Consider the following 14,624-nt stretch of genomic DNA (forward strand, 5'->3'; position numbering starts at 1 on the left):
GGGGCCGCGCGCTGCCTCTCAGAGGCCGGACGGCACTGCCGGGAGGCGGCGGCGGCGGCGGCGACGCGGGGCCGGCCGCGGGTGAGTGCCGGGGCCGCTGGCCCCTGCGGAAGCGGAAGTGCGGGGTCCGGGGGTGGGAGGGGAGCGTGACCTCTGGGGAAGGGGTGCCGAGGAGGGGCGGCGGTGGGAGTCCCGGCTCCGTGTCCGGGCCGGGTCCTCCGGCCGCGGCTGGACCTTCGGGCCCCGGAGAAGGGCGACCGGCCGAGGCCGGGGCTCCGCTCAGGGCCGGGTCGGGAGGGGACCCCGGCCCCCGCGGGCCCCCTCAGCCCCGGGGGCCCCTGCGGCCGCCGACCCGGCCCTCTCGGTGTGGGCCGGCCCTGCCCCGGACGGCGACCCTCGGCGCCCCGGCCCCGGGATGGGGACTGGGCGCCGCGCTCTCCCTGCGGCTCGAGTCCGTCGCCCCGCTCTGCCGACCCTTGTTCTGGCCCAAGCCTCATCCTGTTACCTGTCCCCTCGCATCCGCCCGCTTCCATCCCTACCCCCACCAGCCTGGAGCTCCCTGCTTCCAGTACTTTGCACTTTTCACAAGTGGGAGCTCCACTGCGCTGGCCATTATTTTGCCTATAGGAATCCCGTGGGGCAGGAAGGTTGAAAGTGTTTCACCTTCCTGGCCAAATGGAGACGTCGAAATGAGAAGTAAAAGTTCTGGAAGGAGGTGTGGGATCAGATATAAGTTATTCTCTAGACAGCGTCTCCGCCTTGGCGTTTTCGCTTCTTGGTTAATGCCATCTTGTCTAGGTTGACCTTATATTCGCCTCCCTTATTATTATTATTTTTTAATCCCAGGATCCCTTTGTACAATATTAAGTCTCTTCAGAGTAGTCATTATAACCTAGTCGTTAAAACCCACCTAATACTTGCAAGATTTGTATTGCCACGTACCTTGCTACCTCGGTTTATAACGATCACACCCATATTAAACCGCTGACTGTTCAGCGGGTGTCTTGACATGTGGATTATTCCACATGTACTGATAACTTTGTCTTCGGATTTACAGTGTTACACTATTATGCCGCTTCATCTTCACAAGCAGGACCTGGCGCTGTCAGTCTTGCGTCCTGTCCATCCTCCCCTTTAAGGAGGTGCTTGTGTGAAAGCTCCCCTGAAGCCTTGAAGCAGCAGTGTGCGTGGTCGCCTTCCGTAGCGCACTCCGCGCCTGGCGGTGTCCCACACGCGCTTGTCCGCCTTGGTTGTACTGGTGCGGGTCCAGACTGCTGGTTCTGCTGAACCACACGCGCCCTGCAGCCTCATCTCGTTACTCGCAGAACGTCCTTCTGCTCTGGCCTGGTGCGTCTATAGTAGCCCCAGTGCCTCCTCAGGTTTTGTCTTGTCGCTTCTAATATATATCCTCTAAATATCTCAGGCTGATCATTTTTGTTTCCCAGTACTGTCCTCCCCAAATGGCCTGGCCTTTTATGACTCTGAATTACTTTGGCAATATTAGCCCATGTGACTTTTTTCCTGTCAGAAAAATATAATCTGAAATAACATATGGTATCTAAATGATATCCTACCCTAGATAAAATACAAGCAGTGCAGTTTTCCATCTTCCCTAATCTTGGAGGCTTTGAGGGAGAAGTTTAATAGTACTGTCTGCAAACTAAGAATTTGCTCCTCACTGTTAACAAAGTTACCGAGGCCTAAATTCAGAAAGTTTGGCTTTGATTCCTGCAGTAATCAGTCTATTCTGATAATGCTGTGTGGCCCTCTAAAACTACATTTTGTGTGTGAGAGAGAGAGAGCACGAGCGCATCTTGAAGGAAGATTTGTCTCCCATGCCATGGAAAGGAGGAAGTGATCGATTCCAGGGTGCATTCATATTTCACTATTCAAAACTTCTGATATTTTCATCTCTGTCTTTGGTATTAGGGAGATACCACACCTCTTGGATGGGAAGAAAAAAAACAAACCTTAAGTAAAATGTTTGGTCTGCAGATTCCAAGTTGTCTTTAGCGGAGAGGTAGTGTAGTAGATGAGAAAGGTAGGAAGGGTTTGCTTTGGCAGAGGGGCCCTGAGAACTGTGAGTTCTGAACCTGACTAGTTAGTAGATGGCTGCAGGTGTTCTCTAACCTTCAGTTTTATGGAGTGGGATAAGGAACTGTGTCATCAGATAATGTGAGTTAAGTGCTTTGACATCACTGGATGAAAAGCATCCCATACAATGCAAAGTGTTATTTTGCTGCTACCATCAACAGAAATAATTGCTATTCTTAACCGTATCAGGGAAGGTGGAGTCCCTTAACTTCCTATTAGGCCAGTACAGTAGCAGCAAACTGTTGACTTGGGAAGAGAAAGACCAGCCCCTCTGGTTGACTCAGTTTCTCTTAGAGGGCATCTCACCTTTCAGTGCAGGGACATTTCTTATCCAGGTCTTTTCATGAGTTATTTCAGAAGACCAGAAGTTCAGCTTTCGCCTCTTAGGGTTGGAACTAGAAAGCGTGGAATGATAAGAGCGAGAGAGATGTGTGCAGAAAGGAAATGGGACTTACCTGTCCTGATTTAGTCCTACTTTTTTCATTGTAGCAATAAGTGTTCTCTTTGTTCAAAGGGAAATCTCTTTTCTAGGACTGCCCTTCTCTGCTGTGCCTCTGTTTGTTTTCAGATTTTGATATTCTTGGTATTTGTTACTGGCCATCGGTATCAGGCGGAGAAGGCAATGGCACCCCACTTCAGTACTCTTGCCTGGAAAATCCCATGGACGGAGGAGCCTGGTAGGGTGCAGTCCATGGGGTCGCTAAGAGTTGGACACTACCGAGTGACTTCACTTTCACTTTTCACTGTCATGCATTGGAGAAGGAAATGGCAACCCACTCCAGTGTTCTTGCCTGGAGAATCCCAGGGACGGGGGCCCTGGTGGGGTCGCACAGAGTCGGGCGCGACTGAAGCGCCTTGGCAGCAGCAGTGGTGTCAGGTGGGACGGGCCCCATCTGTATTGAGAGCTCGTTCTCTGATGATCTTAGGCCAGGTGAAGCCATGTTTTTCTTCAAAATGAAGAGCACTTGAAGAGGGAAGAATTCTGAGCCCACTGCCCTCCCAGTTCAGAGTCCTTCCCACATACACATAGTGAAGTAGAAAATCATCTTTCAGAGGGCACATTTTAATAGAATACCTTATGGGGTGTTAGCCTCAGTGTTCCTAAGAAATGCCGTGAAAAAATTTCTCTTATCAAGGTATGTCTTTTTCTCCAGGTGAGGCACCGTAACCCCGTTGAACTCTGTATCGAGAAAGCCCAAGGTTAAAGAAGATCAGAGACACTGACCAACCTGGAGACAGGGGCCTCTTGGGGATTTTGCTGTCATCCACAGTGACCTTTCAAAAGTATCATCAAGTGGAATTGATTTTCTTCATTTTATTTTGCTTATTGGAAAGAACATGGCTTCGGGAATTTTGTGTCTCCGTTCAGTTTTGCATGAGCTCTAGCAGGAAGCGGAGCCCTTGAAGGGTTTGGGAGTAACAAGGAGAGACTGAAGACGGACAAGCTTGCGCTCGTTCACACTCTCGGCTCTGTTTTCCCTCCCCCCTTCAAAAAAAAGGATTTACAACTCAACCTTGTAACAGCTGCTGCCCAGCTTTAGCCATCAAGAGAAAGTAAATAAAATTAAACCGCGACTGCCGGACGACAAGCCCTGAAGTCAAGGTGTGGGAGTGGTGGCGTTGAGAAAACTGCCTGAGAGGGACAGGACTGCAGTGACGTCGGTTTCTCTTTAAAGCCGGGAGGGGCCCCAGGTCCCTTCTTGGATTAAAAGAGAAACACAGGGCACCCCTCTCTCGGGTGCCGCTCACCCTCCAGTGGGAGTGAGGTGGTCGTGGTGTCTCCTCCGAAGACATTTTCCTCGAGAGGTGTTCTGTGCTCCCCGCCTCCTCCCCTCTCCCCTTCAGAGGACCTGCCTCCCTCCGTGCGCTGCGCCCGGCTTGTCCAGCTGCCCGGGTTCTCTCCCTGCAGCCGTCTGCATGCGTGCGGCCTCCTGTGTGTCTGCGGTTTTTAAACTGTGCCGCTTGTGTTTCTTAATCGCTCCTTCTGCCTTGTTCTGGGGAGGTGGTTATTCATCATCTGGAGTCACCTTTCCCCCTCCCATGTGCTTTCCTTCCTTGGAGATCTCTTGACCTTTGGTTTTATTTGGGAGGGGGAAGGGTGGTGATTCTAAGTTTTCTGTGTCCCTGGTTTCCTTCGGTCCTCTGCTCTCTGTGGCCACCCTCGTCCCGTTTTCTGGTCTGTTCTGCCGCTGTGTGGGCCTGTGCTATGCGGCAGGGCAGATCTCCCAGCAGAGCTCCAACATGCCCGCAGAGTCTGCAAAGAGATTCAAACCCAGCAAGTATGTTCCCGTCTCAGCAGCCGCCATCTTCTTAGTGGGAGCCACAACCCTCTTCTTTGCCTTTACGTGAGTTTCCTCCCAGCAGTGGTGTGGGGAGGGGCGGGGAGGGGGTATGTTTCCTCTTGAGTTGGGCTCCTTACTGGCAATGCCCAGTGACTGAGAGAGTCCGAGGTCTGATACAGGTAAAGGAAACCCAGAGGGGTGGTAAGAAGTGGTGAGGCCAGGCCCACCTCCCTGCTCGGTCCTCTGCCTTCCCCGCCTCCCTTCCTCTGGAATCACAGATGTCTTCCTCTTTCCCTACCCATATTCATCGTTAGACGATTCTGAACTAGAAAGAGGTGGGAGGGAGTGACCGGAGAGGATGAAGCAGCCTCGGCAGTCAGTTCTGTGAGGGAACTGGACTCGACGGAAGGTTCGTCAAGTAGTCTTGGCTTTTCCCCAGGTTCACTGAGGCTCAGGTTTGCCATTGTGGGGACTCAGAGTCCTGGAGAATCTCAGGCCTGATTTAGAAGGTCTGCCACTGAGATGGTTTTGGCCTTTAGTGTTGCTCAGGTGGTTTCCGTGGTGGTGGTGGTGGTGTGGGTGTGGTTTTAACTGCTGTGTGACGTGCAAGATGGTTCCCTGGCCAGGGATCGAACCCAGGCCCCACGGTGCAGGCACTGAGTCCTCGGCCCTCAGCCCCCGGGGAAGCCCTGGCTTTCCTTGTGTTCTTAAGGGCCGAAGCTGGAGAAGTGAAGGCCGCTGGGAAAGAGCAGGTCTCGTTTAAGAAGAGAGGCCTAGGAGGCTTCCTTTACTTGGGCTCCTGCTGAAGGGGATGGCAGGCGGGTTTCCCCTTCCATGGTCCTTTAGGAAAGCAGTTGGCGTTGAAAGACTTTGCACTTGGGTATTCAGCCTTTGTTCATCTGCTTGTTCCTGGAGGGCATCTGAATGGTGTGTCTTCGTTCTTTCCCTGTTACTTCAGCTGTCGACTACCTGGCAGGCATCTCTGCTTCACCTGTTCATGGTCTAACGTGCACCAGGCTTCTGAGCCTTAAACTGTTGAGTCATTGAGTTAGTGTTCTAGTTGTAGCTCTTGGAGCAATCAGAGCATGCTAGGTTTTCTGAAGGGTTGACTCTGCTGTGATTCAGGCTCAAACCTAATTGTGGGGTGCTGGTTAGAGCCAGTGTGAGGTGGCTGGCAAGAAGAAGATGCATTGGAGTGATCTGGAATAAAAGCAGTTTGGACTCACTGAAGGGTGACTGAAGCGGGCAGTTACTGTTATGGGGAGAAAGTAGAACAGAAATTAAGTCTGTGATAAGAGGGAAGGAACCACCTCCTTCCAAATAGAGCTTCTGACGCCGAAAGGAATTCTCCAAAGGGGGTTGTTTGGCCGAAAGAGTAATAATGCAGGAGTAGGGTAAATGCAGTGGTTTTCTCTTCGGTCTTTAAACCAGGGAAGGGTGAACCTGTTACTAAGGTATGAGCATCATCCCGCCTCCCACCTCACCCTCGGAGGAGCAGACAGGTCACAGATTCTCTGGGCCCGGCTCTTCGGCCTGAGCACACCTGTGGAGTCCCTCAGGGGTTCGACCCCGCCTTCCAAAAAGGAGGACTGAGTCTCCGGTGTCAGGCTTGTTTTGGTCTCTGCTGTTAGGACCACCGCGTGGAGTCGGCGTTTTAACCGAGGGACGAGATCTTAGTATCTTGGTTGGAATTGTGGTGCTGTCAGGAGGGACAGGTTCAAGACTAATCTGACACCTTTCGACCCGCCTCATGGGAGAGGGAGTGTTTTCCTTTAAGAGGCAAAGCCTTTGGGAAGTGAAGAAACTGGGGACTGGCTCTGTGGTTTCTCTTTCAACCTATCCATTCCTGAGTTGGGGCGAGCAGAATCCTCGAATCCTCGGTCTTAATTTGCTCCTCTGGAGCCATTGAAGTGTTTGGCTGGTTCTACCAGTTTTGCCACTAAGAGTTGTCCTGACATAGGCATTTTCTCAACTGATAGTTGAAGCTGTTTAACCTACTTTCCTGTTGCCTGGTGCCAGAAAAGTCAGGGCCCCTCCTTACTACCTGCACTCTCAGCTCTAGGAGAAAGAGTTTTGGAGGACAGGCTTGACTCTTACTTGCGTTGTCGCCTCTAACCCGAAGTGAGAAGCGCGTTAGGACTTCACTCGAGTTCCCCCGGCAGGCTCCGGGACGCGGGTCTGGCTGGCCTTTGCGCTCCGGGTTCGCCCCGCCCGCTTCGTGAATGGGATGGACGCCCCGTGTGTCTCATGCCCCTGGCGCTTGCGGCCTCTGCAGTGCTCTTCACCTCTGCATCTGACCGTCGCAGCACCTGTGCAAGCAGGTGCCTGGCTCGAGGTAGCACTCCTCTCCTGAACCTCCCTGTCCCTTCTGAGGTTCAGTGCTCCTTTTAAAACCATATGCGGCCTCGAAAAGACTGCTATTAGATAGGCTGGAGGAAGGCCCTTCTGGAACCAGCCCCTGCTGCACCTCGAGTCGGCCCCTGCTGCCACCCCGCTCCCCTCCCCAGGCTGCCGCTGTCTGTCCTCACGTCAGGGCAGGCCCCAGGTGAGAGCTCCTCTGGGGCCTACAGGCCTGGGAGGAGGAGGACGGGCCCTCTCGATTGGCAGGTGTAGTTCGTGGAGAACTAGGCGCGGTTCACCCTCCGTGTTTCTTTGTCAAGCAGGGAAAGCTGAGCAGAAATTAGCAGTTGGGTGTGGTCAGCAAGACGTGATGTTCTGCTCCAGAGGAGCTCGCCTGGAACTGCTGAGGTCTCCCCTGTGACCTCTCATTTACAGCCTTTGTCCAGCACTGAAGCCAAGCAGGGGCTGTCGGGGACCCTGTGGCTCTTCACTCTTTCCACTGTTTGGGAAGTCAGGGGCCTGCTAAAGGAACCTCCCGGGCCCGGTTAGGTGATAGACCTTGCATTTAAGGTCACGGGCCTGGACCCCACCTGGCTTCGCTGAGTCTCCTTTTGTGATGGGCAGCGGGCAATTCCAGGGGAGAGGAATTAGCCCTGTGTGGGGAAGCTGGCTCTGGTAAAGTCGGTTAGCTGTTGCGGGCCTCTGTCTTCTCTGTATAATGAGGAAGTTGACCTAGAGAGTTTATTTAAGCAACATGCCCTTGTTTTTTTTTCCCCCCACTGAGCTCTTCTGTGGAACCCAGTATATAAAGTGTAAGGGTAGGACTGCTCTGGATCAAGAGAGGCTGGCGCATAGAGGCCCAGACCCTGGGTATCTCCTCTTTGCCTTCCTGGGGACCCCGAGACCTCCTTGGGGCTCCTAGCAATACCATTAGAAATAAGTCCCTGAATCGTATCCTCTGAAGTCTCCTTGAGCTGTGGTGTTATGTCAGCTGGTGTCCGAGGTGTCTGTTTCTAAAACCGGTGGGGCGGGCATGGGGGTAAAGTCTGGGCTGCAAGTCATCCTCTGCAGGAAGGGAAGTCAGGGTTGTCCAGAAACCCGTGCTGGTCCTACCAAGGCCCCAGCTGAGGAGGAGCTTCCGCCTTTCCCGTCTCTGCGTCTCGCCCCTCCAGCGTCTCACCCACTGAGCTGGGCAACCTCGGTGACTCTCCCTCTGGGTTTCTTTTTCATGACTGCAGAGGTGCTGGCACCTGATTTGAGTGGGAGCAGCCACGTGATCTAGGGCATTAATTGAGCAGTGGCGGTTCTTTTCCTTCCCACGTTGTTTTCTCATCCAGGAATACGTGCCCAAGTCCTGCACCTTGTACTGGGCTGCTTGGCAGTCTGCAGAAGACAGGACAAACCCAGTTTCATGAGAACTTTACCCTCCTAGAAGGGAAGGGGTCTTGAGGATCCCCCGGGGCAAGAAGTGGGCTGTTCTTTCTAGGCTTGCCTCATCACCAAGGAACACTCCACTTACGCTTGGAGTAGGTGCTAGGCATGGCAGGAATGCGTAGACCTGTGCTTTAGGAGCAAATACCTCTGTTGTGTTCTTGAGTTTGATACCTCAGACCGAGGAAGTGCAGTTAGGGAGGGAGGCGGGGCTGGAATGATAATTGATGATGATGGAGACGGTTAATAATGTTTTTTTTGTTTGCTGCTTCTATCTTGTGAATGCTCATATTAAGCCAGCTAGTTTAGGGAATTGTAAGCTCTTCTCAGACACTGCCTCTTTCATTCTCAGGTCTGTGTGATGTAGCTGACGCAACAAGCTTGCAGTTTCCTGTCAATCACCTAAGGCTACACTAGCAAAGCATGGGTGAAGACAGGACTGAAATCCAAAGCCCCTTGCCTCCTACTCTAGCGTTCTCACCAGGAATTTAGTTACGTATATAGACTAGGAAGAGTCAGGGCTGGGGAGCAGGTCTTCAGTGCTGTGAGTATTGAAACCCACTCTCCCAGTTTTGGAGAAGGAAATGGCAACCCACTCTAGTATTCTTGGCTGGAGAATCCCAGGGACGGAGGAGCCTGGTGGGCTGCTGTCTATGGGGTCGCACAGAGTTGGATACGACTGAAGTGACTTAGCAGCAGCAGCAGCAGCAGCTTCCAGCTTTATTTGGCCTTGGAAACAGGAGTGCTGCAGCGGCGGGCAGAAGAACCTGTTCTCCCCGGGGTGGTGTAGGTCTGGGAGACTCACCCGTGAGTCAGCCAGCCTTCTGAGCGACGCCACTCCCTGCGCTCGGAGCTCTGTGATTACCGCCGTCGGCGGAGGACGAGCCCCAACAGCTCCTCAGCTCAGGTCTCACCTCCTCCCATCAAAGGCAGCAGATTGAGACAGGCCACTTGAGGAGGTCACCTAGGAATCTAGCAAAGTACTGTAGCAACGGCAAGCCCCTCCTGGAGCCAGGCAGAATATGGGGTATGGCAGGAGCAGGCCCTGCTCTCAAGGCCTCTCCTTGGTGGGAGGATCCTGACTTGGAGTGCTCAGGTTGGAAGCAGTAGTCTTTGATTTGAATCTAGGAGCAAGGCTCCCCCATGCCGTGGAGTTATTTGCATCCTTTCTAGATACTTGCCACAGTGGGGATCGGCTTTATTTTGGAACTTTTATTTTTTATTTTGGAACAGACATGGGAACTTGATTCTAGAGTCATACACTTCAGCTGGGAGGGGTTGATATGCAGACGGTTGTAAGGGGTGAAGTCCTTTACCTAGGGGCTGGTGGTTGGCAGGCTGTCCTCGGAAAGCAGCGACTCGCCCCGTTCGCGTCTGTGTGCACCAGTCGTTTCGCTCAGATGAGGGACCCTTACTGTTCCCAAAGCTCCAGAGGCCACAGAAGCCAGTTCTAGGAATGAGACTTCTAAATCACAGAGACCTCGGTGTTCTAAGGAGTTAATTCCTTTTTCCCTTCTAATTATCTTCCCAGGCTGTAGGAGTCAAGTGAGTCACCCTTTCTCCTCTTCCCTGGGCGGAAATTGAAGTGACAGCTCAGAAGCAGGGAGGGGCTCTGACCTGGATGACTGGTTTTCAGTTTCTCTACCCCCCTCCGAGGAGCCTAGGAGGTCATGCTTTGGGTGGGGCTGTGTGAAGACTCTGCCTTCTTGCTTGTGTTCCACCCCAAACCCTGCCAAGGTGTGGGGTCAACTTTTTTGAATCAGCCCCCAGAGGAAGAGGCTTCCTAGGAGACTTTGGCAGAATAAAAGGAGAGCTGTGGCTGGGGGTCTGTTTTCCTTGACGTCACTGCCCTCGCTGTAGCTTCATGGCTTTGTGTCCCAAGTAGGTACTGGCCCAGCAAGAGGCAGAGTTAACTGATGGTTGCTATCTAAGCAAGCCTGGCCATCGTGAATGTTCACTTCAGCCTTTTTCTGATGGCTGGCTAAATGGGATTTGGATCGATAGACGGTGGTGGTAGAGGCCTGTGAGGCACTCTGTGGCATCGGCTTGCCCTCTTGCCATCGGTTTGCTGTTGTGTTGTTGAGTTGCTCTTAATAGCTGGCTAAATGGACTTGGGACCAGTAGACGGTGGTGGCAGAGGCTCGTGAGGCGCTCTGTGGCATCAGCTTGGCCTCTCATCATCGGTTTGCTGTCGTGTTGTTGAGTTGCTCAGTTGCATCCGAGTCTTTTGCAGCCTTGTGGGCTGCGGCCCGCCAGGCCCCTCTGTCCATGGGATTTCCCCAGGCAAGCATCCTGGAGTGGTTTGCCGTGTCCTTCTCCAGCGGATGTTGCCAGCCAGGGATCGAGCCCGCGTCTCCTGTGTTCGCAGGTGGACTCTCTATTGCTGAGCCACCAGGGAAGACCTGTTGTCGGCTTACTCCTCACTGAGGAGCTCTGCTCGTTTGAGCTCAGGGCTGTGCTGCTGTTCGGATGGAGGCAGCTCCGCTCTCAGCAGGATCCAGGCCTGCCGTGGACCAAGTCTCCGGAGTCATTTGCTGTCTTGCTCTGCTCGCGCCTCTTTCTTTCCTTCAGCGAGCTCTCCCTCTCCTTCCGGCTGCGATGGGTGAAGGGAGACGGGGACAGATGCTGGCCTAATTCTGGAGATTAAGTTCTCAGCCACAGAGCAGATCAGGGTGTTCAGCCACTGTCTTGTAGTGGGAAGTTCTGAGCTGAGCCGGAAGAGAGGGTGTTGGATACCAGGGACCCCGCAGGCAGCTCATCAGCTGTTCTCCTGACACTTGCAGGAACCACCCTCGGGGAAAGGGAGAGCGGGCTGCATTCCTGAGGCTTCTGTCCTGACGGAGGGCCCGGCTCGCTCTTAGTGTCAAGGAGAAGTTCCCTAGAGCCCCTCGTGGTTTGAACCTGGACTACTCGATAACGTGTGGCCCGTTTCTTTTCCCTGCAGGATTTAGGGCCACTTTGGTCTGGTACCTTCTCTCTCTCTCTCTTTTCGCCTCCACTCTCTGCTTCATTTATTGATCTCAGGGTCTTGGTATCCTTCTTTATCTATGAGTGGTTTCCTTTTGTTTACCCTGAGAACTAGCCTCTAGTTGAATAAAATTCTAGAAAGTTTCTGATACATATTTGTGTCTATAATGGATCTGAAGGAACTCCGAGCAGTGGCAGTGATTTGGAGCCAGAGAGGCAGGTGGTGCTGCCTGCTCTGGGCCAGCGTGCGGGTCGGTGGGGCGTGGCTGGGGCCCAGGGGCCGCGGGCTGCCGAGGAGCAGGGCTGCAGCTGCTGGCGGGGACATTCTTAGTCCCTGCTCCTGGGCCTGGTTAAGAGGAGGTCAGGACAGAGGCCGTGACACGTGGGCGGCCCACAGGGTAGGGATGAATTTGAAGAACACAGACCTCAGTGCAGGGGCGTGCGAGTCTTGTACCTCGATCTAAAATGAGCATTTCCCTGGGGAACTGGACCCACTTGCTGGGGAGGACGAAGGTGATTTGGGACAGTGAGGGTGAGCCACACGAGATGTGCGTAGAGGTGTGGGGTGCGCACAGCTACGTCCTTTATGCGGCTGCTGCCCCGAGTGCCGAGGCAGCCCCTCACTCTGCTTGTTGTCTGTGCAGCTGCCCGGGGCTGAGCCTGTCCGTATCGCCTGCAGTGCCCGTCTACAATGCCGTGGTGTTTCTCTTTGTGCTGGCCAACTTCAGCATGGCCACCTTCATGGACCCAGGGGTCTTCCCTCGAGGTAAGAACTCCCTCTTCTCTCTCGGAACTACCTTTGAGAAAAATGAGTTTCCGCGTGCACGATTGTTCTGGGGCCTTCGGGGTCTTGCATTTTGGGATGCTCCTGTAGTTTAATGGTGAAAAGCACGTCAGGGTTTTATAACTTCTAGGCCTGTGATCCACTTTGGGTCAACTCTGGTGTTCAGTTACTCATTCAGCAGAAATTTATTTCAGGCGTATGGATTGGGCATTATTGCTAGCTTTGATAACATCTAAGGTACATCAGAGAGTAACACTGTGATACAACCTGTAACGGAAGCATGAACAAGGTTCTGTGGGACCTTGGAAAGGGTGCACTTACCCTGCCCAGGCAGATGGGGGAAATGCTGCTGGAGGTGGGGAGGGAAGACCTTACCAAGTGGAGGATGGGAGGGGAGGACACTCGGGCAGAGGAGGTAGCGGATGCTGAACTGTGGCCGGGAAACAGAAGCGGCGGGCGGAAGACAGCGCAGAGTCGGGCCAGGGCCCAGAGGCAAACTGGAGCCAAGGCTGGGTGGGAGGCTGCATGCTCCGCAGATCCCAGCGCTTCCTGTGGACAGCAAGAGGTCTCGAACTAGAGGAACCACAGGGTCAGACTTCCTTTCACAAAAGTAACTCTTATAAGAGCAAATAGATACCTTTCGGGAGCCTACTGCAGTAATGCAAACCAGGTGAGCTTGAATTCAAAGCTGGATTTACAGATAAGACCCAGGAGAATTCTTCACGACTAATCACTTACCAGGTGAGAGGGAGACGGTAAAGGAATTGTCTAGGGCGGTTCCACTGTCCCTAACTTGAAAGACAGGCTGGATGCTGATTTTTATGAACTAAGACCCAAGTTACGGGAACGTCGAGCAGTTTTGGAGGGAAGACAGAGCATCTTAGACACGTTGAATTTGGGATACTTAATGGATCGTTCTGGCTTCCCTCATAGCTCAGTTGGTAAAGAATCCACCTGCAGGGCAGGAGACCCCAGTTCGATTGCTGGGTCGGGAAGATCCCCTGGAGAAGGGAAAGGCTACCCACTACAGTATTCTGGCCTGGAGAATTCATGGACTGTATAGTCCATGGTATTGCAAAGAGTCAGACACGACTGAGCGACCTTCAGTTCCGTCCACTTCACTTCAGTGGAGCGCTCAGGTGCAGTTTACCCAGTGGCAACCGAGTAGTGAGGCTCGTGGCGGAGTCCTCAGCCACGCAGTTTGTCAGCAGCGGGAGTGAGGTTGTCTAGAGAAGGTAGGAGGAGGTTAGGAAAGAACGCGTGTCAGCCTGACCAGCCTTGATTGATAACGGGCAGAGCAGGAGAAGGAGCCACTGAGGAGGCTGAGCAAGAGAAGCAGGAGGAGAAGCCGCGCAAAGTGGGGCCAGGGCAGCTCAGGAGACAGCCGGCGGTGGGCGTTACCAGAGATGAAGCTCAGCAGCGCGGACACTCCGCGTTGCCCGCTGTCTCAGTAACTAAGAAATTAGTGGTCTTAATAAGAGTTGTTCGAGACGTGCCTGTTGTTCAGTAGTTAAGACTCTGCGTGTCCGCTGCAGGGGCACGGGGTCGGGCCCTGGTTGGGAAACCAAGATCGCAGAGCTTCCATGGCGTGGCCAAGAAGAACCCAGCGCACACCCAGGAATCTTTAGTTTTTGGTCCTTCTGTGCAGCTTGTGGGATCTTAGTTCCCTGACCAGGGATTGAACCCAAGCCCCAGCAGCAAAAGCGCCGAGCCCTGACCACTGAACCACCAGGGAATTCCCAACAAGAACCGTTTTAATCATGTGTTTACGTATGTGGGAGAGAGACAGTGAAGTTACCGAGACTGCAGTGGTCCGGAAGGCAGGGAATGGGACGTGAGGGAGCGGCGTCCGTGAGGATTAAGGCTTTTCTTTCAAGGAGTTGAGCAGAGAAGGCAGAAGGCGGGGTGTCCTGGGTGAGAAGGGAGAGCCTCGTTTGTTCGCGCTGCAGAAGGCGTTAGCGTGGTGGTAGCAGGAGGAGGTGGAGCCAGAGGAGAGAGAGGCTGAAGTTGAGGGAAGCGGGTAATTGAAGAGTGACCAGGAGGAGGAGCGGCTTCCCTCTCCTGGGGGAAGGGTGCTGCTCACAGAGCCGGGCTGCTTCTGGCACAGGAGGCGAGAGTGAGGCCCAGCATCGCTGGAGTAAGGTAGAAAGAGAAGTGGCTGCTGATGGCTGCTGCTACTGGCGTCTGACTTTCTCTCGCGTGTGCGGTTGCCTCGTGGAAGAGGCTGGGGCTGGGCAGCTGCAGCGCGGGGAGGTGTCTGAGACTCGCCACTCTCAAAGCCCATGTTGCCGTGCTCTGCGGCTGCTGTGTCAAAGGCGACCGTAGTAGGAGGCGCGTTGAGATCCTAGCGCCAAAGAAGGCTGCTGTACCAACGTTTAATGGCCATCTATCAAATACTTACTGACGATTATGGTCATTTGGGATTTTTTTTTTTAAGGTCCTTGCTTTCAAATAGCTCAGTCTAGAAGGGAAGATAGGGAAGACATTTACATAGACATATACGCCGGTGACTTTTAAGAGTAATCAAAAAACTGTAGAACTGTAAGAAGAGAAAGAGCTCACTTCTGATAGACGATGGTGTGGAAGAATCAGTTATTTCAAAATAAGTACTGTTTGAATTTTTTCCTTAAAAAACATAGAATTTTCATAATGTAGAAAGTGTAAAATAGATAGTGAAAGTCGCTCAGTCGTGTCCGACTCCGTGGAATTCTCCAGGCCAGAATACT

General features: G+C 53.2%; 1 protein-coding gene across 2 annotated transcripts in view; it reads left to right on the top strand.

The window, feature by feature from the left end:
* Positions 1–14,624, top strand: part of ZDHHC5 (zinc finger DHHC-type palmitoyltransferase 5) — a 23,710-nt gene continuing 9,086 nt past the window's right edge. For both annotated transcript variants that reach the window (XM_052652263.1, XM_052652264.1), the window contains exons 1-3: positions 1–81; positions 3,249–4,439; positions 11,759–11,880. In XM_052652263.1, coding sequence (XP_052508223.1) covers positions 4,336–4,439; positions 11,759–11,880 — 226 coding nt within the window. In that variant the 5' untranslated portion in view covers positions 1–81; positions 3,249–4,335. The remainder of the gene's footprint in view (positions 82–3,248; positions 4,440–11,758; positions 11,881–14,624) is intronic.

The sequence above is a fragment of the Budorcas taxicolor genome, chromosome 15, assembly GCF_023091745.1.
Source record: "Budorcas taxicolor isolate Tak-1 chromosome 15, Takin1.1, whole genome shotgun sequence".
NCBI classification, from domain to species: Eukaryota; Metazoa; Chordata; class Mammalia; order Artiodactyla; family Bovidae; genus Budorcas; species Budorcas taxicolor.